The 23,979-nt window shown below is 49.3% G+C and overlaps 2 protein-coding genes across 9 annotated transcripts in view; one reads left to right on the top strand and one right to left on the bottom strand.

Moving 5' to 3' along the window:
* Positions 1-13,192, top strand: part of Golga1 (golgin A1) — a 53,260-nt gene extending 40,068 nt beyond the window's left edge. For all 7 annotated transcript variants that reach the window (XM_013021451.1, XM_013021452.1, XM_013021448.1 and 4 more), the window contains 9 exons: positions 113-208; positions 3,913-4,002; positions 4,537-4,639; positions 4,719-4,840; positions 5,146-5,289; positions 8,776-8,835; positions 9,282-9,452; positions 9,895-9,981; positions 11,078-13,192. In XM_013021451.1, coding sequence (XP_012876905.1) covers positions 113-208; positions 3,913-4,002; positions 4,537-4,639; positions 4,719-4,840; positions 5,146-5,289; positions 8,776-8,835; positions 9,282-9,452; positions 9,895-9,981; positions 11,078-11,158 — 954 coding nt within the window. In that variant the 3' untranslated portion in view covers positions 11,159-13,192. The remainder of the gene's footprint in view (positions 1-112; positions 209-3,912; positions 4,003-4,536; positions 4,640-4,718; positions 4,841-5,145; positions 5,290-8,775; positions 8,836-9,281; positions 9,453-9,894; positions 9,982-11,077) is intronic.
* Positions 13,193-14,026: 834 nt separating this feature from the next.
* Arpc5l (actin related protein 2/3 complex, subunit 5-like) lies at positions 14,027-23,648 on the bottom strand. Of its 2 annotated transcripts, XM_013021393.1 has the most exons (5): positions 23,354-23,638; positions 19,070-19,142; positions 16,306-16,482; positions 14,792-14,877; positions 14,027-14,585 (listed from the first exon to the last, which is right to left on the bottom strand). In XM_013021393.1, the coding sequence occupies exons 1-5, from the start codon at positions 23,503-23,505 to the stop codon at positions 14,579-14,581; spliced, it is 495 nt and encodes a 164-aa protein (XP_012876847.1). In that variant the 5' UTR covers positions 23,506-23,638; the 3' UTR covers positions 14,027-14,578. The 2 variants fall into 2 exon arrangements, with proteins under 2 accessions (XP_012876847.1, XP_012876848.1); XM_013021394.1 differs by lacking the exon at positions 14,792-14,877 and having other exon boundaries at positions 23,354-23,648.
* Positions 23,649-23,979: the final 331 nt, after the last annotated feature.

The raw sequence follows: 23,979 nt of genomic DNA, 5'->3' as shown, positions 1-23,979 counted from the left end.
CGCTATCCTTGAGCTGAAGAGCTGAAGGACAGCGCCCAGGTCCAGAGTTCAGGCCCCACGACGGGACCAAAAAAAATAAAAAATAAATAAAATATGTGTTCTCAACTTGCAGAAAGAGCTGGAACAAGAAAATGCTGCCCTCAAAGAAAGCAAAAACGAATGTGAACGCTCTTTACAACATCACCAATTTGAACTGAATAAGCTAAAGGTATTTATCAAATAGAATCAGAGTTCAGAAAATTTGCATCTTTTATATTTAAAAAAATATATTTGGAGCACCCAAGGGAAATTCCTGTACTTATAGTTGACTAGAGGAACTAGCACTTGTTGAGTATTTCTCTTAGGCATCTTCTGGAAAGCTTCACTTTATCAAGTCCTCTCAGGAATCCAGATGTAAAATGGTGCTCATTGGCAATATCATTTGGGTTCTGAGTGCCAGTAATTTGTCTAGATGCCACACCTAGTTAAGAGGCAGTGCTAGTCTGGTATATCTTCCCATCACAGAGGCCCAGCTCTTCTCCTCTGTGTCACTATCAACAGCTATCTAAACATTAAGCTGTTAGAACACCCCTCAGGCTGTAGGGCTGGGAAGGTGGCTCAGTGGTAGAGCGCTTGCCTTGCATGCATGAAGCCCTGGGTTTGATTCCTCAGCACCACATAAGCAAAAAGAAAAAAGCCGGAAGTGGCGCTGTGGCTCAAGTGGTAGAGCACTAGCCTTGAGCTGAAGAGCTGAGGGACAGCGCCCAGGCCCAGAGTTCAGGCCCCATGACCGGACCCCCCCCCCCAAAAAAAAGACTTTTATTTGTATCAGGGACCTTGTACAAATAAAAATAATCTAGTTCTGTCCTTATCATACTGTGCAAGATGCTTTAGTCCTGTCCACCAATGGCATTCCCTGGACAGAACTGCATAACCACTTTTTACCAGCCTCCAGGCTCCCCAGCCCCTTCACAGCCCTCTTGAAGATGGATCATTGAGTATTTTCTCAGTCCTGATAACATCACTTGCAAATCCTTTGGCACTGATGTTCCCTGAGAACAGCCATAGCTCAGTGCCTACATGTCTTAAGCTTTCAGTGAATGTGCCTTTACTTAGGCAAAGACTTGGGGTAGGTGAAAAATTTTATGTGCCCAGAGAACCACTGAGGCAACTAAGTGCATAGAGTAGCATTCTCAGTGTCTGGTAGTGTTTTTGTTAGCCAATTTGGAAATCAGAGCAGAGGTTCAGGATAGATGTATAAATTTGAAAACTGTCAGATAGGACCAAGAAGCATGTTGTGATCTGAAGACTAGTCACTAAAGATATAACAAAAGAATATATAAAGTCAGACTGGGCAGGAAAGTTCATAAGACTCTTATCTCCAATTAACTATCAGAAAACTGGAAATGGCACTGTGGCTGAAAGTGGTAAAGCGCTAGCCTTGAGCAGAGAGGAAAAGCTCAGGGACAGTGCCCAAGCCCTGAGTTCAAGTCCCATGACCAACAGCAACAAAAACAAAAAGAATATATAAAGATTTACCAGGATCCTGGTGCTGGTGGCTCATGTCTGTAAACCTAGATACTCAGAAGGCTGAGGATCACAGTTCGAAGCCAGCTCAGGTAGAAAAGTCCCTGTGAGACTTATCTCCAATTAACCTCTCAAAAACTGGTTGTGGCACTATGGCTTTAAGTGGTAGAGCAATAGCCTTAAGCAAATGAGCTCAAGGGACAACACCCAAGCCCTGTTCAAGCCCCAGGACCTACTCCCCTCACCCCCCCAAAAAAAAACAAACAAAACAGCCTGGCATTGGTGATTCAATCAGTAATTCTAGCTGTCAGGATACTGAGATTTGAAGATCATGTTTCAAAACTGGCCCAGGCAGGAAAAATGAGACTCTCACCTCCAATTAATGACCAAAGGGCCAGAAGTGGAGCTGTAGCTCAAGTGGTAGAGGACTAGCCTTAAGGTAAAAAAGCACTGGGAAGGTGGCTCAGTGGTAGAGCGCTTGCCTTGCATGCCTGAGGCCCTGGGTTCGATTCCTCAGCACCACATAAGCAAAAAGAAAAAAGCCGGAAGTGGTGCTGTGGCTCAAGTGGTAGAGCGCTAGCCTTGAGCTGAAGAGCTGAGGGACAGTGCCCAGGTCCAAAGTTCAGGCCCATGACCGATAAAAGAAAAAAAAGAATACACAGACACTAGAAGAAATGGAAAGTGACCCACAATGTATCCTGCATGCCCAGTTAAGAGCCATAGTCATGCCAGTCCGCTTACATGGGTGAGGAGCTGCATTCTAATGAACTTTTAAACTAATGGTGACAGCTAAAACATAGCACAGTCAGGCCTTAATCTTCCTATCACTGCCTCTTAAGTTAGAATTACAGGCATGCACGACCTAGCCTCCAGATTTTCACTTTTTGCAATTACCTTCCCCTGTGGTAAGTATATTACCTATTTCATATTCTGCAAAAGTCAGTGTTGGGCTGGGCGCCAGTAGCTTATGCCTCTAAATATAGCTACTGTGGAGGCTGAGATCTGAAGTCGCAGTTCGAAGCTGGCCTAGACAGAAAAGTCTCTGTGAGACTCTTATCTTCAATTAACCACTCAAAAACTAGAAGTACTGCTGTGGCTCCAATTGGTAGAGCATTATCCTGAGCCAAAGAGCTCAGGGACAGCACCCCAGCCCCAAGTTCAAGCCCCATGACCTACCTAAAAACAAAACAAAACAAAAAATTATAGCATGAAGGTGACAACTACAGGAGCAGCTTGTAATCCTCAGACAAAGTGAAGTCAGCAACTTGGCGCTCAGACTTCTGAGCAGATGCTGTGCAGCTGGTGCTGGGCATGTTATGGGTGGCACAGCAGCAAGTGTTGGGCAAACTGCAGTGTGCTGTAGCTACTGTTCCAGGAAACCACTGCTGACTGAGGAATGAAGCTGCTGGGTAAATTACAAGAGTCAGGAGCAAGCATGTTCAGCCTCTTGCCTCCCGGCCTCCCTGGGTCTCCCCTGTTGGCAGAAATTATGGTAGAGCCAGTTGGACCAGCCAGAATGGGAGTTAGAGAGTCCCAGGCTTAGAAATTTGGAGCAAAAGATAGAAGGATGGCCACAGATTAAGAGGCAATAACTCAAAACGCAGCGCATGCAGGCAATTTAAATATGTGGCTACTTTCTCAATGTTTGGAGAACTTTCTGGATATTGGGGGTTTCCTAGTGTTTTGGCAGGTCATGCTCTGATGATTTCAGTCCTTTGATACTATTCTGGCTCGTTTTATTACCCACCCTATACCCGAATATTTCATTGCACTTGAATGTATATTCAGTCCAAGCATGGTTACATGCCTGATGCCAGCTACTCAGGTGGCAGTGATGGGGAGGATAGCAGTTTGAGGCCAGCCTGTGCAAAAATCTAGTGAAACCCTCATTTCACCCAACAGAGTGGGGGATTGTGGTATGCATCTCTGGTCCCAGTTGCACTGGAGCATAGATTGGAGGATGGTCATCCCTAGGTAGCAAAAATGTAAAACCCCAACCTGAAAACAAAAAGGATTCAGGGAATGGCTCAAGTGGTAGAATGCTTGCCTAGCAAGCTCCCATCCCTAAGTTGAAACCTCAGTCCTGTCAAAACTATTCAAACCCAAGTACCTAAGTACTCAAGAGGCTAAGGATCTAAGGATAGAAGTTGGAAGCCAACCCAGGCAGACATTTAAAGTGACCATTATTTCCAGTTTAGAAAAAGCCAGAACTGGAAGCATGGCTCAAGTGGTAGGGCACCAATTGTAAGCCAAAAAGCTGAGAGCATGAAGTCAAGTTCAAGTGCCTAGTACTGGTCCCTAAGAGTGACGGGAAGGGGAAGGAGGAGAGGGGAGAGGAACAGAGGGGAAGAAAGGAAGGAAACATGGCCAAACTTTGGACTCATTCTCCTGTAATCTGAATTGTAGGAAGAATGGAACCAAAGAGAGGTCATGAGTGTGGCCATGGCTCAAGCCCTGGAGGAGGTGCGGAAACAGAGGGAAGAGTTCCAGCAACAGGTGGGCTCCCGTGCAAACCCAAGCCCAGAGGCCCTGCTGCATCCATCCGGCGCAGGGTGGCTGCAGGTCTGGGGCCAGTGGGGAAAAAGACACCCCAGGATATGTTTTCCTGATTCTGGGAAGTAGGGAGGGCATCACTGCCCACTGGCCCAAAGCTTATATGAGGATGAGTTGAGCCTGCCTTGTGAGACAGACTGAGAGCAAACCTGGCTCTTCTGGGTCACTGGCTCCAGGGCTTCGCTGAGTCCTTGACAGATCTAAGTCTCAGAGTCACCTCTGAAAAATGGCACATTGAAGGTGCCTGGGAAAGGGAGGTTACAGCCACAGCCACGTGCTGGCATGGCCCTATCACAGCCTCTGTGAGCCAGAGGACGGTGAGAGGTGCATGCCCCACACAGGGCCTGCGGGGAGAGTGGATGTGTACGCTTGTAGGAGAGGTCCCTGCAGGCTGTGGATGATGGAGGAGCACCACAGGGACACGAGTAGTGGGAAGTGGGGTTCCCCAGCCCATCTCACACTGAGCCTTCCTCCAAGGCTGCTGAACTGAGTGCCGCCGTGGATGAGAAGGAGCGGGGTCTGCAGGAGAAGGCTGACGCACTTCTTCAGAGGGAGCAGGAGGTGCACCAGCTGCAGATAGGTGAGCTGTCCCCAGCCAGCTGCCCAACACAGGCCCCGTGTGGCCTCTGGCTCATTCCCCATACCCCTCGCCACTGCAGGCCATGACGCTGCCCTGTGCCAGCTGCACCAGCTGCAGTGTGAGCTGGAGGCACTAAGGAGCTCCCGGACCCAGGAGGCTGCCACACAAGACCCACTGCATCTGCACGGCCAGGAGCTGCTCGTAAGTCATCTGTGTGCTGCAGCGGACACAGGGCATTCACTCTTGATCTCCTTCTTGCCGTCCCACTTGCTCTCACTGTCAGGTGTGGTGCCTGACAAGGCCCAGGGCCTGTGCACTGGTCACACCTCCAGCATATGGACTCTCACTGTCTACCTGGAAAGCAGTGGGTGAGATCTTATCATTAATTTGCATCTGCCTCATCAAGCCACACCTGTGGGACCATGCACCTCCTCTTCCTCACCCACCCATGGCTTAGCTTCCACGTTATCTGTCCCAGCTCTCAACTTGCTGCTGCCATCCAATAGGTCACCTCAAAGGCCATGCATGACCCTGTGTACCAGCTTCCGGCCACAGAAGGAACACCAAATGGCGAGGTTGGGGCCATGGATCTAGGGCAGCTGCAGAAGGAAAAGCAAGACTTGGAACAGCAACTTATAGAGAAAAATAAGGTGAGGATGTCCCTTTGTCTGTGTCCAGCCCTTGAACATGAAAGAATCCACTCCTCTCAGAGGGTTCTGCTGTGCCCATTCCCCTGGGGATTTTACCTCACTCTCCAAAGAGCTTCATCCTACCTTTCCTCCTCAGCCTTTCTCTTCTGCCTTCCTCCCCTCCCCCTGGCCAGTGTCAGACCTGAGTAGCGGCCCAACCAGAATCCTTTCCACTCTGTTGTCCCTAGTCCATCACCTGGGCATGGTCCAAGGGGTGTTGCAGAGGTTGGGGAATAGATAAATACCATGATTGTGCCCTGCCCTCCCTCCCTGCCTGCCTGCCTGCTCTGTACCTGGGAGCACAATCCATTTATTCATTCTGGCCATAATGAATCTGTGTTGGCTTGGTGTCAGTCCCTTATCACTCCAGCTGAAATGCTGCCCTACCCCAAGTTGTCAGTGTTAGGGATATGGGGCACATATTTAATAAAGGGTTGGAGACTCTCTGCTCCCACCCGTGTGTGCCAGGGACATTTAAGAGGGTCTCCGTTCTCCCTCTCCATTCTGCCCTGCTTTGCCTTGCTTTACTAAATCAATTTTTACTCAAGGTAAAAAAAATAAAAGTAAAGGCACTCATCTCCCTACTCACCCCCATTTGATTTCTTACTGTAAAATGTAAAATACATACAGTAAAGTATGCAAAACAAATGTGTGGCTCAGTCAATTAACATCAAGCAAACACATGTGACAAATCAGAACATCACCAGCGTCCCATTAGCCACGCCCCTCAGACCCCTCCCATTCCCTTACTAGGAACCTGGACATGGCTGTCCTGAGTTCTCTCTACTTTCATTACCTGAGCATGCAGTCCCGAGTACTAGAGTTTTGCCCACTGGTGACTTTGAGTGTGTCTTGCAGGACCTGTTAAATGTCACACCTCTGTCCCCGCTAACCATAGGTTATCTGCATAGAAGCTAGCTTATTCTGGTTTCTACAGCCTTGCTCACTTTCAACTCTCTGGTCTCTCTCTCTCTGTCCTGGCAAAGTCCTAGCTCTGGTTAGGCCAAAGCGGCCAGAGCCTGAGGCCACTGTCCCTAGGCCACACAGGGTCCTACCACTCAGCCTTACTCTGCCTCTCCTCTCTACCTCAGCCCTGGGATTCCTGTCCCCTTGGTTTTGCTGCCCTCCATCAGCCTGTGTCACTGCCACCCACTGCTCTACCTCCTTGAGAGCCTAATCCAGCCCACTGCACTCTCTCCAAACTGCCATTTCTGCCCCCATGCACACCGGTTCGCTGAATGCCCCGGTCTCCATTGGCTTCTTGCCTGCCTCTCCCCAGAGAAGACATCTTGTCAGGCCATCAGTGACACCACATTGCAAGTCCAGAAGAGATGTTCCTCTCCTAAGAGGCCTGTGCAGTACTTGGTTAAGCCACTGCCTCCCCTGCAGTTCCTCCCTTCCCTCCCCCCCCCTTCTCCTGTCCTGGGAGGGGCTGTGTCCGCCTGCTCCACTGCACCACCCTCTTCCCCCACCCCCACCCCCACCCCACCTCTTCCCTCCCAGTAATCTCATGCTCTTCTCACTCCAGCACCTGTGTCTCCACCTGAGTGTCCCAAAGGCATCTGGAATTCCCCTGCTGCCCAGCTTCTGTTGCTATCTGTCCCAGCAATCAGTGTGGCACTTGGGAGTCATCAGCACCCAGACCTGATGCAGATCCTTTGCCTCCCTGCGGCCTTGTGTACCCAGTTCACTACTTCTCACTACCACCCGTCACCTACTCTGGGCTGCAGCCTCCCCTCCCAAGGGGAGGGTCACTGCGTTGCCACTGCCTCTGTCTCAGCCTGAGGACTTCCTGTCTCAATCTAGACAGGAGGCGTGGCTCCTTGTTCCCCTTCCCTCCCCAAGCACCCTCTCACCTCAGGACTCTGCACTTGCTGAGCCTCAGCCCGTGAGAGTCTCACTTCCTGTGTGGTGTCACTTTATCACTACCAGAGCCCTCTAGTTTTCATGCTTTCTATGATAGCATCTGTACAATTATTGGATGCATTAATGAACAAGTAGAAAATCAAGTACCATAAAATAGCAAATATGCTTTTGGGAGAAATGTCCAGCCTGTCATCCAAGAGTCCAAATTAAAACCACAAAGTGCATTTTATGCACATGTTATAGGGTGTGTGGCAGTGAATGAAAACACTCCTCAAGAAGGGAGTGGAGACCCTTCAGAGCTCTCAGCAGTGGTCTCCCAGGAAAAACTGTGAGGTACCTTCCTGAGAAAACAAAGCTTCTTCCCCTCTTGTTTCAAGATGGAAACCACGGGCAGTGCTTACCTGCCATGAACACAGCTTTGGCTCTCACCCCAGCACCACAGAAAATACAAATGGAGACGCAGCCCCACAGACCCAGGGCAAACCCTAGAGTTGCTGTCCTATTAAAAGTTACTTCTGCTGGCGTTGGTGGCTCACGCCTGTAATCCTAGCTACTCAGGAGGCTGAGATCTGAGGATTTAGGTTCAAAGCCAGCCTGGGCAAGGAAAGTCCATGAGGCTCTTATCTCCAATTAACCACTAGAAAACTGGAAGTGGCGCTGTGGTTCAAGTATAGAGCGTTCACCTTGAGCTGAAGAGCTGAGGGACAGCGCCCAGGCCCAGAGTTCAAGCCCCATGACCAACAACAAGTTACTATTGGGAAGGCTGAAAACAGGCTGAGTAAAAAGAAGTATTCATAATTCTAACATATCCACGCAAGAGTAGAGACATGGACTAGAAGTGAATATTCTCATTTGTTGTGTTACAGTTAAGAAACTTTATATACTTTATCCTTTTTGCCAAGACTGGGACTTGAACTGGTAGCCTTGTGCTTATTTGTTTGGCTTGGCTACTAGTGGAGCCATGCTCCAGCCCAGCTTTGGAGATGGACCTTGCTGTGCCTGAAAGATCTAGGTCTCAGCCTCTGAATAGATTCATAGCATGAGCCACCTACAGCTAGCTAGACTATTTTTAAGATTTGCTTCCATCCTGTTATTGCTTTTCCATAAGTTTACAATGTATTCCAGTCCCCCCCCCCCTTATTCTCCCTAGGAGACATTTTTATTTAAGATACTTTCCTTAGGCCAGACTTCCAGCTCTGGAAAAAAATTATATAGGCATTCAGGAGAGCAGTGGTGATGGGAACACTCCTCCTTGGGGCTCCTGGCACTCAGAATCCCATAGGACAGAAAAGGCTGTGCATAGCTGTCCCCAGTAGTGCTGCTCCAGGATTCCACATGGAGGAAGCAGACCCACAGGCCTGCGGGGTTGGTTGGCAGCACCGCCAGAGCAGTGCTCTGCAGACGGAAGCATGAGGGGGAGAGCAGCAGTATGGGAGAGAAAGGACCCTGGAAGTGGGCTCCTGCATTGGACCACTGAGCACAGGCCACTTGGTGCTGTCTGCACTTGATGCTCAGTGATCCTCAGTGCCTTTCTGAAGAGGGCATGCCTCTAATGATGTCTTTGGGTGGGGTTTGTCTCAGACCCTCAGGCAGATGCAGCAGAGGATGCTAGAACTCAAGAAGACTCTGCAGAAGGAGCTGGTGAGTCCACACACCTGGTGTCCACCCTGGGCTCAGCCCTGATCCTCCCCACCCTCCCTGGCTCTCTGGGCCTCCTGGGTCCCTTGCCTGGTGCTTCCTTAGGTCAGGTGTGGGCCTGGTAGGCTGGCTGTGAAAGTCAGTGCAGTGGTGTTGGTCAGCTTGCATGGCCCACAGCTGTGTATGGCAGGTGCTGGCTGACCAGGATGAACTCTGCACCTCTGTTCCAGCTGCAGGCATCCTGGACACAGATAAGGCAAGGGGACCTCTTCTCAGTTGTCAGCCCAATCTGGAGGTGCTGAGCTTTTCTCTGACTTGGGCCCCCTTCTCAGGGATACCTTCTACCTCCATCCCCAGTACAGAGGAGAAAGAGGGGCAGCAGTGACCACCGGGATGGCCTGGAAATCATTTTAGACCCGTTCAACGTAGCCCTTTCCATTGATTTTCAGAAAATTCGACCTGACAATGAGCTTTTTGACGTCCGGGAGAAGCCAGGCCCTGAGATGCCAAACATGGCCCCTTCTGTCACAAATAACGCTGACCTGACTGATGCCCGTGAGATCAACTTCGAGTACCTTAAACATGTTGTCCTAAAATTCATGTCCTGTCGGGAATCTGAGGTAAAGGGCATTCAAGCTGCTTCTGGGTATTGAATGCAGCCCTACAGAGCATGCATGCTTCCTCCCTGACACCCCCACCTCCACTCTCCACCCCCCCCATCCACTTCTTCCCCCAGCATTGGCCTGACTGAGCAGCAGGCGACCCAGAGACCATGGAGGGAACTGGCTCCCAAGAATAAGTCCTAGCTCAGTTGCTGAGGCCAGAATCCAGGAAATGAAATCCATACTGCTGCCACCTGCTGAAGACCTCTCAGCCCTTTGGTCTCCAAGTGAAAAATGGGGAAGGGAGGGGCGAGAGCATGTCACTGCTTTCAGACCCTACAAGGCTCAAAGTCCATCTACCACCTGGTCTTTACTGACCAAGGCAAAGAGGAAATGCTGCCATTTAGCCCCTACCCCCACCCCCTACAGTCCTTTGAAGCAAAACTTAATTTTGTTTCAGGCTTTTCATCTTATAAAAGCTGTGTCCATGTTGCTGAACTTTTCACAAGAGGAAGAGAACATGCTCAAAGAAACTCTGGAATATAAGGTGGGTTCCCAGGTCTCTGGCAACCAGAGCCAGCCACATCTGCATTAGCAACTTAGTTGCTTTGGAATGATGAACTTGATTGGCAATTCAAAGGGTATCCTTTGTCCTCAAAATGTCTGCCCTGTATTTGCCAACAGAATTCTGATTTCTTAAAGCATCATTATTGTGGCTGGGAATGTGGCTTAGTGGTAGAGTGCTTGCCTAGCATGCATGAAGTCCTCAGTCCCACATAAATAGAAAAAGCCAGAAGGGGCACTGTGGCTCAAGTGGTAGAGTGCTAGCCTTGAGCAAAAGCTCAGGGACAGTGCCCAGGCCCTGAGTTCAAGCCCCAGGACTGGCAAAAAAAAAGAAAAAAGTATTGTTACTGATATCCTTCTTCAACAGGCCCTTGAATAGTCTAGTACTATTTTTTTTTAATTGCATTTATTTCTGTGATGAGGGTATAACTCAGTGGTAGAGCACTTCCCTAGCGTGTGCAAGGTCCTGGTTTAATCCCCAGCCCTGCCAAAAACGTCACAAAATGTCAAATGTATCTGTATATACTTTTGTATCATGTGTCTTAGAGCCAGGTTCTGGTGGCACAAGCCTGTAATCCTAGCTACTCAAGACTCTAAAATCCAAGGATCACAGTTCAAAGCCAACTTTGAGCAGACAAATCTGAGATTTATCTCCAACTAACCAGTAAAGCCCACAAGTGGTGGTTCATACCTGTAATCTTAGCTACTCAAGAAGCTGAGATGTGAGGAGCATGATTTGAAGGCAGTCCGGGTAGGAAAGTCTGAGACTTCTCTCCAGTTAACCACCAAAAAAAGGCCCAACAAATAAACCCAAGAAATAGAGCTTTAACCTTGAGCAGAAAAGCTCAGGGACAGCAGCCAGGCCGAGTTCAAGCCCCACGGCTGGTACAAAAAAAGAAAAGAAAAAGTTGCCCACAATACCATTTTCTCTCATTTCTTTCCCATAAATCTAACCTTTTTAGTCCTACAGACTGGGTTCCTTGGAGCCCTCTTCACTGCCCTGCTCACAGCCAGTGATGATAGCTGAGCTGCTCTGCTTCCTCTGCTCATCTTGGGACCCTTTTCCCTTTCCTATGCAGATGTCCTGGTTTGGGTCCAAACCAGCTCCCAAAGGCAGCATCCGGCCATCTATCTCCAGCCCTCGGATACCATGGTCCTAGAAGGAATCACCCACCCAAGGATTCAGCTCCATAGGTTGACACTTTTTCTGTGAAAAGAACACTAACACACCAGTCTGGGTGGGTTTTTAATCACTGTATCTGCAGTATTTTGTACAAGCTCCCAAACATTGTTTACAAGACTTAAAGGCCCGCCTCCCTATAGGCTGATAGGAACCTCAGGAGGAAGCTGATCCTATGACATTCTGGTCATCAAACTGGAAGACCCAGGCACTACCAGATTTCCAGTGCTGCTAATACCCCAGCTCTGGCCAGCACCTGAGTCCTCTAACTTCATAACATTAGCACTTAAAGCTGAAGCAGGCAGCCTGTTAGGCAACAAGTGATTGATCATGTAAGAGGTGATATGAGCCTGGAGGTGAAGACAGCCTTTGAAGAAATCAACTCAGTGGACATAGTGGTACATGCCTGCAACCCCAGCACGCAGGAGGCGGAGGCAGGATTCTAAGCTCCAAGCCAGCCTGTGCTAATGTAGTGAGACTCTCAAAGAAGGAAGAAAAGAAGGGTCTCCTTACATTAGCATGTTTGGGTTCAGATGAGTTACAAGTTTTTTTATCCCTTCTCAAGGAAACATCATTGCCCAAACCAAGACCTTGAGATATGTATGTATTTGGAGTACCTGGGACCAGGGTGGTTTCATGAAGAATCTGCAGCTTCTGGTGGCATCTCCATTTTACTTAAGAAAACTAGCGACAGAAAGATCCTAAGTATAGCACCAAATACACTCAATTGCCTTTTAAATGAATGTACTTGTCTTGATGGGTTGCTGGTAAACCATTTTAAACTATTTTTATAGCTAAAATTCACTATTATAAACATGTTTTCTGTATTATAAAATCCATGTAACTGATGTTCTTAAAGGAAAATCAGAACATCAAGAGGAAAATATCCCCATCCCCATGTCATGTTGCTAGCTGTGTGGCATCTGCTGTCTGCAGCAGTGGTGGGATTTCACTTGCTTTCCTCTTCAATCTGTCCCACTACCACAGAGCAAATGCTAATCACTGTCTCTTACAGACAACCTGCTCAAGCCCATGGAAGCAGCATGTCTGTTCTTCCCCAGTCTGCCTTGTGTGGAGCCCACTCTCCCTCACCTCCCCCGGAATTTAAGATGACACTACTTTCATATCCAGCCTCAGCGGCTGCATACTTGATAGCACAACATGCCTCTAGCCAGAGGGATGAACGCTTGAGTTCCTTATTACACTTGTTCTGAATCTGAAGGGAAACATCTTATTGATTTACATTTTGATTAAACGTTCATTAGTAAATAAAAAATGGAATAACTGGAGCTCCTAAATTTATTATCAGCTAACTATGTAAAGTGGTTTCTCAGTTGTGAAACAATTAAGGCCTATACACACATGTACCTATAAAATACATCCCAGAGAAACACAAGTATTTGCATTTGCCTATACTTCCAGGAAGTACCAAGCCAGAACAGCATCACCTTAACCCATCTCAGGCTCTGCCCATTACCTACCTCCACATGTGGCTCCTTGCAGAAGTTTGTCCCTTTAGAATCCCACTTCCCATTTAGTGGGAAAACAAAGTGGGAGTCCCGTCATCCTGAGGAAGTGGTAGCTTCTGCACCAAGCAGGAGTTCCTTTTACACCTATCTTGAGAACTGGTTAGTCCATGGGTAAGCAGCGGTAGCTACTGCACTGTGGAAGCCTGTCCCACTCCAGTGGCTTCTCCTGTTGAGACATTGAGGTATGATGGGGCCTCTTGGGTAGTCACTCGGTTAGGGACGCCCCTCTGGCTAGGCTTTCCTGCTGCATGTTGAATTTCCTTCAGCTTTAAGAGGAAGAGTGGAATATTCCAAGTGATTGAATGCACTTTTACTTGTATAAAGTTTCCTGTGATAGACAGTATCTATCTATCTATAGATAACCCTTTATATGAGCATTGGATCTTGATATCACTCCCACTGTTGTAAATAGGGACTGTATTATCTAAAAACTGCTGTAGAAAATTCATTTGTGGTGCAATACACTTTTTGATTAAAACTATTCAATCCAGACGCAACTAGAGTGGGTTTTACTTGATACAATGGTTTGGTACTCTGATCAGTACTTTGGTTATGTTCAGTCTAAGACACATATTCAATACAAGGGCTATAGATACTTGTCTTTCAAAAAGAGCCTCCCCAGACTGGATTTGTCTGAGTAACTAAGCAGGTGATCTAATGAAGGCAACCAGCCTCCTTCTTGAAATTGCTGTGGCTCTGAGGAGCTTTGGGGGGTGTGGGAGGAGGAACCAGAAAGACTTCAGGAATATGAATGAGGGCCTTGCTTTACAAGAATATCAGCTGCAGTTGTATGTGCAGAGAACACCTCTGAAGGGGCTCACCACTGGTAGCTACAGGGAATGAAGTTTTGCTAGCCTGGCTACTGGCTGACTGCTACCTGGTTCTGGCAGTTGGTTCACTAAAGGAAACTTGTCTGCAACACAACAGCACCAGCATCAGATGGTGACCAGGCATGGGAAGGCCCACCCTCAAAAATTCCCAAGTGCAGCCACACAAATGGAAGACTTTTAAAGCCTTGGGCAATGATTACATGTTTGGCACTTTATTAATTTAAATAAGCTCCAAAATTACATACAAATCAAAAGTAAGAAACAAATAGTTATTGAGCAAAATGCCTCTCGCAGCAGCCAGCAGCACTGCAGCCGAAGCTCTCAGACTGATGTGGCAAGAGGCCTGTGGAGTGGTGCCCTGCTCGCTCCCCGGGAACAGCTAGCTGGACACATGTCCACCCTTCCACAGTGACTTTCCAGAACAGTCCAACTCATTCATTATCATCCCATTTGTTACGCTTTCTTACATACAGGAAACACACTGCAATGTACATACTAATGAGCCAAGAGCTTTATTGATGCAGCAGGCACTTTACAATGAGCCCGAGAGAAGCCTTCTCTGCAAAGACAATGTCTGTACAACTCTCAGGGTTTTTCCACTTCAAAAAAAAAAAAAAAAACCAAAACAAAACAACAGGCTTCCTTTCACCACCACAGCCCTTGGATCTGCACCTGCCCAAATCACCCCTCCCCGTGTTAAACAGGCAGTGCACACAGGCACACCTGACCGACGCTGGCCAGTCATTGCAGACAGTCCCACAGCACTTCTGCATTACTTTGTGGACAAAAGCAGACTCAGATCCTGCAAGGATTTAGGAAACAATAAGACAACTTTTCCCTCCACCCTGAAAATAAAATACATTTCCGCAGATATGTGTCCTGAAATATTTAGTTGGGAGTTCCTAGGAAGATAAGTTCATTGTCAATCCCTTCTTCACCAGCCTGGGCATCCAAAATTCTTCTCAAGGTAACATGAGTCTTTTTGTTAAACAGTCTTTCTTGCTGTAAGAACTCTTATAATGGAGCCTAGGCCTCCTACAGCTAAGGCCTGTGGGGCAGGAAAAGGAAACGTCAAGTGAGACCTGGCTGGCCGAGAACAAGGGTCCTGACCGGCTATGGAGACAGGACCACACACTCCAAGACCTAAATCCTACCATGCCAGACTTCTGAGTGCAGTGCAGTGCAGACCGTTTTCTAGGAAAGGGCCCCATCCTGGAGCTGAGGGTCCCGAGAATTGCCCGCCTTGAGACAAACCTGGCTTGTGGCCACTGTCTTCCAAGCACACAGCACAGCCCGTTTCCCTGAGACAAGATAAATGCTTCCAACTTGTCAGCGTGAGCCTAGGCACAGAAATGCATGCCAACCTTGAGAGCTGGCTGGCCATAGATAGGGCAAGTCACCTGAGGGAAGGAGATTCCGTGGAAGGACCTGACTGCTCCACCGGGGCTACCCACATATACTGAGCTGCGGAGCTCAGTGGTAAAGCACTTGCCTCACATGCAAGAGGCCTCAGGTTTCTGGCCCTAGTTCTTGAAAAGTTCAAGGCTAAACTCCTTGGGAAGGGCAGATGGCATGCTAGCCATATATAGTCCGGTCCCTTAGTTGCTAGACACATGCACTGAAGTGTGCTATAGAAGGTGAGGGGCAAGGGAGGAGCACAGTAGCACACATGTTAACACATGGCCTTGTGTGTTGTGTGCCAGTGCTGGGGCTTGAACTCAACGCCTCACGCCCTTGGTTGGCATTTTCACTCTACCACTTGAGCCATAGCTCCACTTCCAGCTTTTTTTTTTTTCTCTCAAGGACTTTCCTGCTTGGTCTGGTTTCAAGCTGCAGTACTCACATCTCAGCTTCCTGGGTAGATAGGATTCTTGGCATGAGCCACTGGCACCCATCTATATCTATATATATTGGCCTTGCTCTTAAAGACTCCCCAAATGAGGGCAGACAGCCCTTTCTGATTTGCACAGACACCTCAAGGTATCTGTCCCTTCTGGTGTGTAAGGCTGAGCCCAGAGCAGGAAGCCCTTAGTTCTTTTTTTTTTTTTGGGGGGGGGGGCGTTCCAGTCGTAGGGCTTGAACTCTGGGCCTGGGCGCTGTCCCTCAGCTCTTCAGCTCAAGCCTAGCGCTCTACCACTTGAGCCACAGCGCCACTTCTGGCTTTTTTCTTTTTGCTTATGTGGTGCTGAGGAATTGAATCCAGGGCCTCAGGCATGCAAGGCAAGCGCTCTACCACTGAGCACCTTTCCAGCCCCAACCTCCTTAGTTTTTTTCTTTCCAAATTTTTGGCCAGTATTGGGTCTTGACCTCACTCAGCTTTCTTGCTCACAGCTGGTGCTCTAGTAGGTAAGCCAAACCTCCAGCCCAGCCTGCTGGTTAATTAATTAGCTAGGCATCTTGGGCTTTTCCGCCTGGGCTGCTTTCAAACCTCAGTTCTCCAGATCTCAGCCACTCAATTAGCTAGGATTATAGGTGTGAGCCACTGACCCAGAGCCAGCCACCTTCCCCGCAGCAGCGGAGGCCCAACCAAGCAGTCAGCCTCACCTCACCAGGCCACTCCCCATGTCCTGCACCAAGGGGACGCTCTACCAGACCAAAAGCCATAGCTGAAAAGCAAAGGCAGTGGAAGAACAAAGAGAGCAGATTCCTATCAGCGACGTCTAGGGAGAGGTGAGTGACCAGCTGTGCCTGGCACTCGCACAGGCCCATCAGACGGTCCCACATTTGTTCTGGGAAAGCTGCTGGCCTGCTGGGGCCACGTTACATACCTTTTCATGCCACTGGAGTAACACTGCACTGCTATTTTCTGTGGGCTTCTCGAACCCTTTATAAATGTACTTCATTAACAAGTCAACCCCATTTCTGTCCAGTGACTGCACAGCCTGCTCGATTTCGCTGCTCTTAAAGTTAGTGAGCACTTTCAGCACCACGCCCTGGGCTCGTTCCTAGAGGAGAGAGAAGGGGAGTGAGGCCCAGTTGGTCCCCCATGTGTACTCACAGTGCTACACCACAGACAGAACTCACCAGAAACAGTGTCCAATTTCTAGTTCATCTAAGGAAGACAGTTAGAAAAAGAAATAGACTAAAATATTTTGCTCCTTTAAATTTCAATTTCTCTTATTTATGTTAATAAGGCGTTGCACTTACTTTGGAAGGAGGAAGGAGTTTACTGGGGCCAAAGATCAGTTTTTCTTTTTTGTGGTGGTAGATGGAACCCAGGGCCTCAGGGCTTCCAAGGCAAGTGCTCCACCTCTGAGCTGTTAGCTCCAGCCCAAGCTTTTTCTTTCTTTTGCTGCTGGTCTTGGGACTTAACTTGGGGCCTGGGCTGAGATTTTTTGCTCATGGCTAGCAATCTACCACTTAAGCCATCACTCTACTTCCTGCTTTTTGCTGGTTAACTGGAGATAAAGAGTTTCACTGACTTTCCTACCTGGGTTGAGTCTGAACTGTGATCTTCAGATCTCAGACTCCTGAGTAGTGGCAGAAGCCACCAGTGCCTGGCTTCATTTTCTTGTTTGATGATACTAGCCAGGCCTTAAACTCCACGTGATGACATGATGGAAGTGCCTTTATTGGACTGCAGTTGCCCAAAGGATTCATACCCCTATAAAGCAGCTACATCCTCCCACCTTTGTAAGATGCTAAGTCCCAACTGGAAGGAGGCCCCTCTTTCTGGACCAAGATTTAGAAATTTGGTCATGTAGTAAGAATAATTTCATTTTAGTAAGTATGGAGGCTCATGCCTGTAATCTTAGCTATTCAGAAAGTTGAGATCTGAGGATCTCAGTTCGAAGCCAGCCTGAGCAGGAAACTCCATGACTCTTGCCTACAATTAATTGCCAAAAAGGCCGGAAGTGGAGCTGCAGCTCAAATGGCAAAGTGCGAGTCTTGCGAATGAAAACACTCAGGAACTAGCCGGGTGCTGGTGGCTCAGCTTGTAATCCTAGCTACTCAGGAGGGTGAGCTCTGAAGATCACAGTTCAAAGCCAGCCCAGGCAGAAAGTTCCCCTAAGACTCTTATCTCCACTAAGCCACACAAAAAAGCCAGAAGTGGCACTGTGGCTCAAGTGGCAAAGTATTAGCCTTGAGCACAAAGAGGCTAAGGGACAGTGCCCAGGCCCTGAGTTCAAGCTCCAGGACTGGCAGAAAAAAAAACAAAAAAGAACCCTCAGGAACAGTGCACCCAGGCCCTGAGTTCAAGCTCCAAGACTGGCACAAAAAAATAACAGTAATTTCACCTTTTCATCTAGTTCTTAAAAGAAAGGAAACCCAAGATTGTGAATTGCTAGGCATGAATGGTTCACACTGTAATCTTAGCTACTCAGTAAGCTGAGATCTGAAGAATCTCAATACCAGTCTAGGCAGAAATGCCCACTAGAATCTAACTCCAAAATAACCAGCAAAAAACAAGGCTAGAGGGATGGCTCAAGTGACAGAGCATCAGCCTAGCAAACAAAAGGCACCGAGTTCAAACTCCAGTACTGCAAAAGAAAAAAAAAATCTGAAATTGATAAAAACCCACTTAAAATATTTGTCAATTTCTTGTTATACTTACAGATCTTCATTTTTAATATTAAGTGTGTATGTATTCTTTATCACCATAAATTACTCTCTTAAAAAAAATTTAAATTTAAAAAAGCAAAAGAGGCCATGCACCAGTAGCTTATGCCTATAATCCTAGCTACTCAGGAGGCTGAGATGTAAGGATCACAGTTCAAAGCCAGCCCAGGCAGGAAAAGTCCGTCAGACTTTTATCTTCAATTAACCACCAGAAAACCAGAAGTGGTGCTGGGGCCTAAAGTGGTAGAGCACTAGCCCTGAGTTGAAGAGCTCAGGGACAGCACCCAGGCCCAAAGTTCCAGCCCCACAACTGATTAAAAAAAAAAAAAAAAGCTGGGAAGGTGGCTCAGTGGTAGAGCGCTTGCCTTGCATGCCTGAGGCCTTGGGTTCGGTTCCTCAGCACCAAATAAGCAAAAAGAAAAAAGCTGGAAGTGGTGCTATGGCTCAAGTGGTACAGTGCTAAGAAAAAAAAAAGAGGAAACCATAGCAAAAACAAAAAATTTAATAAAAGAAAATCCAAAAAACACCTAAAATCCTCCTGCAGACAAAGCCTACTCAATAGTCCATGAATAACCACTGATAAAGCCCCACTAGACAACTAATCAGCTGTTGTGCTGACCAGCTGACTTCTCACCCCACCAGGTCCTGGATAGAAGTGAATGTTTCTTGGGGGAGCTTTTATGATAAACACCGACAGCTCCGGTACTGGGTATGGCTTAGAGGTAGAGCACTGTGTAGCATGCTGAAGGCCCCAAGATCTATCCTCTACAACGTAAACACACACAGCACTGATTCAATGTCATGTCAGAGGAAGTCAACATCTAGAAGTGCTAAGGGCTTTCCTGGAAAGCACTTGCCAGTGCCACCTCACTCCCACTAACAAAGATGAAGCAAACCCCGCCCCCACCCCAATGAGCCTGGAGAGAAAGACAACCACAGTCCTGAGCTGCCAAAGCATGGCAATCACTTTACCTTCACAGCTTGATTCTTGGTGTTGACTGGAGAGTTCCTCAAGGCTGCATGGAATGCCCGAAGCATGTCCCCTGTGCATCATGAGCAGTTAAGGATGGCTAAGTTCAAGTATGCCCATACTTTCAGTAATGACCTCACTTCAAAAACAGCTCCCAAGACATCTCCACACCCCCATTCAATGACAGCCTTTCTGGTAGACATTGCCTGGTTTTATCCTGAGCCATGGGGAAGTGGGGGGTCACTTCTAAGTAACTGCCCCCTTAAGGGGGATTTGCTGTAAATCTGGCTGATCTCCTTTGCACCTGCTTGACACTGGGCACACTACCTGCCCCACTGGGCCCTCAGAGCAACCAGGCAGGTCTTCTCATTCTACAAAGAAAAAAAAAAGGGCAGGCACAAACAGGTTTAACTCTTCACCCAGTGCTTATCAAACTAAGGAGATCAAGACATGTTAACATATCCCTGCCTGACCACGCACTGGTGGCTGATGCCTGTAATCCTAGCTACTCAGGAGTCTGAGACCTGAGGGCTCTTATCTCCAATTAACCCCAGAAAACTGGAATTGGTGCTATGGCTCAAAGTGGTAGAGTGCTAGTCTTGTGCACAAAAGCTCAGGGACAGCACACTCCTTGAGTTCAAGCCCTCCAACTGACATTCCCCCCCCCCCCCACAAAAAAAAATATCCCTGCCTAGGGCTGGGAATGTGGCGTAGTGGTAGAGTGCTTGCCTAGCTTGACTGAAGCCCTGGGTTCAATTCCTCAGTACCACATAAACAGAAAAGGCCAGAAGTGGTGCTGTGGCTCAAGTGGTAGAGTGCTAGCCTTGAGCAAAAGCAGCTCAGGACAGTGCCCAGGCCCTGAGTTCAAGCCCCAGGATTGGCAGGGGGGGGAAAAAATCCCTGCCTAGGTCAATGAGGTCCCAACAGTTACAAGAATCTTTTCCCAATAAAATAAACCAGTCTCTGCTCCCTCACCCTCCACACCATAGTTGCAGTCCTAACACATTTCCCCCAAGTTCTAGACACCCAGCACACAAAAGAAAATTACAATCTGGGTTAGGTCCCCAAAGGTGACACCTATTTTAAAAGGAATTACATCAGCCAACTTTCATTTCCTCGTGTGAAACACTGGCTTCAGCCAAAAAGCTTCAAAAATAGAACAAGGAATGGCTCTGCCCAATCAGGTCTTTACTCCTGTTCATGCAGCAATACCCACATGGGCAGACAGGGTCTCTGGGGCACAACTGAACTCCCAGCTTCCCCATTGTGGGTTCTACCTTGGCTAAATTTGTCTACACCACAGGCATGCACCTGCCAGTCCTGGTTTCCCAGCTACTTGCTTGGATCTACCTTAACACTGGAAAGGCAGCCCACCCCCATCCCACCTTATCTTTTCACTTTGAAATTCCTTTTCCCTAAGCAAGGGCCAATCCTGATGTGAGTCACTGATAACCTCTTCCGTGTATCTCCTTTTCTTTTCTTTTCTTTTGTCTGTCCCTAGGGCTTAACTCTGGGCATGAGCGGTCCCCAGCTCTACAGCTCAAGGCTAGCGCTCTACCACTTGAGCTACAGCGCCACTTCTGGTTTTCGGTGGTTTATTGGAGAGTTTCACGGACTTTCCTGCCTGGGCTGGCTTTGAACCTCGATCCTCAGATCTCAGCCTCCTGAGTAGCTAGGATTACAGGCGTGAGCCACCAGCGCCCGGCTGTATCTCCTTTTCTAATGTGGTTCCCCAGAGCAATAGGCAAGGTTTCTGAGGCTTAAAAGAAACCTTGCTACAACTTAACACCATCAGCAAGCACATTCATCCACAAAATGGGTAAGGAACAGCAAGGACATAGCTATTCTGCAAGGCAAAAAGTTGCTGCTCTAGGTGGCTCCCTGGCACACAAACACCACGGCCCTGGTGGGCAATATCTAGGAGAGGAGGAAGGTGGCCCTGCAGTCATATCTGATTTAGGAGCTGACCTACATACCCAGCCAGCTTTCAGTCCTTTCAGAAAATAGGGTGTGAGGCTGGGGGACCCTGCCCAGCTCCCAGTCTCCTCTGGACCATTCTCAACCACAGCAACAGACATTTTTGGACCAGATGATTCTTTCATCTGAGCCCTGCAGATGCTCCACAGCAACCCTAGCCTCTCTACACATCCAGCAGCATTCCAAATTGTGACAACCACAATGTTTCCAAATACTGCTGAGCTTCCTGGAAGATAGGCGATCACGGGAAACCCCTGCTGTAGTCTTGCTCTAAGCCCCCGAGGCTGCTTCACTGAGGAAGTAAAGGAAGGGTCTCAGGTTCTAGGTCAGGCACTTTCACTCATTATCTCCCTCCAAAAACTCTTTATGACAAGGACTTCTTTCTCCATTTTAGAATCTCAGAAGGGCATTTACCTGCCCAAGGCTGAAAAGCTAAGCTGTCCAGCTGACCTCAAACCTGAACTCTTTCTACCACCCTTTCTGTTGCCCTGTTCCAGACTCAAAGTGTGCCCAGGACATTTGCTTTGGATCTGATGAGGCCATGTGACTGAGGACACTGAGATTAGGAAGGGTATGTGACCCATGCAAAGTCACACAGCTAGTGCATGGAAAGGTTGGTCTGTGAGGACCCATGAGCTTCCTTCATCTGGATGAACTAACTACCAACATGACATACTTCTCAGCATAGGCCTAAGACAGGCTCCAGTCCCAACCTCCCTTCTCTCAACTCCTCTACTCTCCTAGACTCTTAAAGGTTCTACAGTGAAATGCAATGCTCTGATACAAGATCAACATTCAACACATATTAGAGACACAAACTACAGTTCCATCCTCCTGCCTACCTGGATCCCACATCTGCCTGGATTTCAGTCCTCACCTGTTAACTTCCCTTTCCCCAATCCAAGAGGTGCACTCCCTGTGCTAACAAGGTTTGTGCAAGCACTGCCTCAAGGAACCAGTGACTGGCTGGGGGCTTGTGGAGATGTGACCTTCAAGTGCCAGCAGCAGCACAAAAAAAGGCAGCAGCTGACCGTCCTCGGCCTCTTCTTTGGGAACTAACAATTCTAGGCTAAAGACCTGACCCCGGAGAGCCAGCTCAGCACTGAATGCCCCAGAGCCAGGTATGCACCAAACTAGAAAAACCAACCTTCCTTTCATGGAGCCTTTCTCATGACCCCTTCTCATGGTAAGTGGGAAATCTGGATGGGGCAGGAAATACAAGTGTGAACCTCCACCTTTGAAAACGCATTCCAGTAGTCTGAAGGCTTTTGTTTTAAAGGCGTATTGAAAGAACAGGGCAGGTCTCCTCCCAAAAGCAGTGGGCCTGATTTCCCGAGCTGAGTCAACCCATTAAACACCCAGAACCTGATTTATATACAGCAGGAGCCTCCAACCCTGCCCTGCTGAGTGCGGGGGAGGGGTACACACTTCCTGTCACACCATTTGAATAAAGAAAAAGTCTTCCTGTGAGAGTAAGGCAGTTTCCTTTGCTCAAACTGCTAGGGGACCACAGGCGCTGGGGACAATCGCCTCTATTTTTATTCTTCTGTTCTACATGTCTAAGTTCTGTGGCCACAGGAACAGTCATTTCCAGTCGTGGGGCTCTACTTTTATACTTCACTTTACATTCAAAGGCTTTTCTTAGCTCTAAACGACCAGTTTTTCCCACTGCTTCCCGCACCAGGTTTCTGAGGGAGCCACCACTCACTTGTTGAGTGTGGCTGATCCCATCCAAATCCAAGGTGCACAGAGAATGGGAATGGGTTTGGAAAGGTGGGATTAGCTGACTCTGGAGTCATCACTGCTCAAGTTCAGATCTCACGCTGCCCTTCACCAGCACTTCCCACCCTTTCTTCCCCGCAGCCAGCCACCTATTTTTCAAGTTCGGCTGTAATGGGGCCCAAGCAAGGCAGTGGGGCGGCCCAGGAGGACCGTGCGCCCTCACCCCCACCCCCGGCCACCCTCGCCGCTCACTGACTCCGCCGCAGCTCACCTCGGCCCCTCCCGAGAGCCACCCGGTGATGGCCCTGCGCTCCGCGAGGAGGGAGTCGGACGCGAGGGGGGAGGTGAGAGGCCCGCTGGGTCGCCCGGGGAGCCGGCGCCCCGGGGTCCGGACCTAGGGAGACCGCATCCCTGGGGAGGAAGACGCCGGGAGCCCCGGACGGAGAGGACAAAGCCCGGGAAGCAGCGGGTCGGAAGGCGGCTGGGCCACCGGCCCGCGGGGAAGGAGGACGCCGGGCCACAGGAAGCGAGGTGGGGAGGAAAGGCCCGGGCCGAGTCCCGGGCCGGGCGCGCGCCGGGAAGGATATTGCCGCAGGAGTCCGTCCACCTCGCCGGGGTCCGGGCCCGGCTCGCCCGCCGCCGCCGCCGCCGCCTCCTCCTGCTCGTCCACGAATTTGTTCTCGTCAAACTCATCGATGTCCACTCGGCGGAAGCGCGAGGACAGCGTGTTCCGGGCCATGGCGGGAGCTCGGCGCCCGCTCAGCCGGCTGCGCTCAGCCGGCTCCGCTCCGCGCTCGACCTCCGCTCCGCTCGGCTCAGCACCGGCCCGGGCTCCGGCTCCGGCTCCGGCTCCGGCTCGGGGGCGGGAAGCGGCGACCCGGCACCTCCTCCGCGCGCAGCCGCCGACGCCCACCCACTTCCGCTTCACGCCGGAACCGGAAGCCGAGGGCGGGTCCAGGAGGGGCGGGCCGGGAGACCTGGAGAGTTGGGGTGCTATCCTCCCTGTCAGCGCGTTCTGTCTTCTGGCGCCTCACGTCTTGCACCGTGGCGAGCTGAGCAGGCCCGCTATAATTGACCTCGTTCTCCAACTCCCTCCTGCCTCAGACGAGCCCCCGGTCGATAGCTCTGGTTGTGCCCGACCCAGACCGAGTAGACCCTCGGACCCCAAGAAAAGGCCAGACAGGCTTCCCGAAGCACAAACCTTCCGACTGAG

This window comes from Dipodomys ordii, unplaced genomic scaffold (genome assembly GCF_000151885.1).
Source record: "Dipodomys ordii isolate 6190 unplaced genomic scaffold, Dord_2.0 Scaffold55, whole genome shotgun sequence".
NCBI lineage: Eukaryota > Metazoa > Chordata > Mammalia > Rodentia > Heteromyidae > Dipodomys > Dipodomys ordii.
Note: the sequence above shows the minus strand (reverse complement) of the source record. Positions and strands in the feature narration are given on the sequence as shown.

Excerpts from the sequence above, each read along its gene's own strand:
- Arpc5l (XM_013021393.1), bottom strand. The coding sequence starts at position 23,505 with ATGGCCCGGAACACGCTGTCCTCGCGCTTCCGCCGAGTGGACATCGAT. Across the intron at positions 16,483-19,069 it reads CCAAGAATCAAGCTGTGAAG|GAACGAGCCCAGGGCGTGGT; the intron begins GTAAAGTGATTG and ends TCTCTCCTCTAG. Across the intron at positions 14,878-16,305 it reads TACTCCAGTGGCATGAAAAG|GCTCACGCTGACAAGTTGGA; the intron begins GTATGTAACGTG and ends TTCTGTGCCTAG.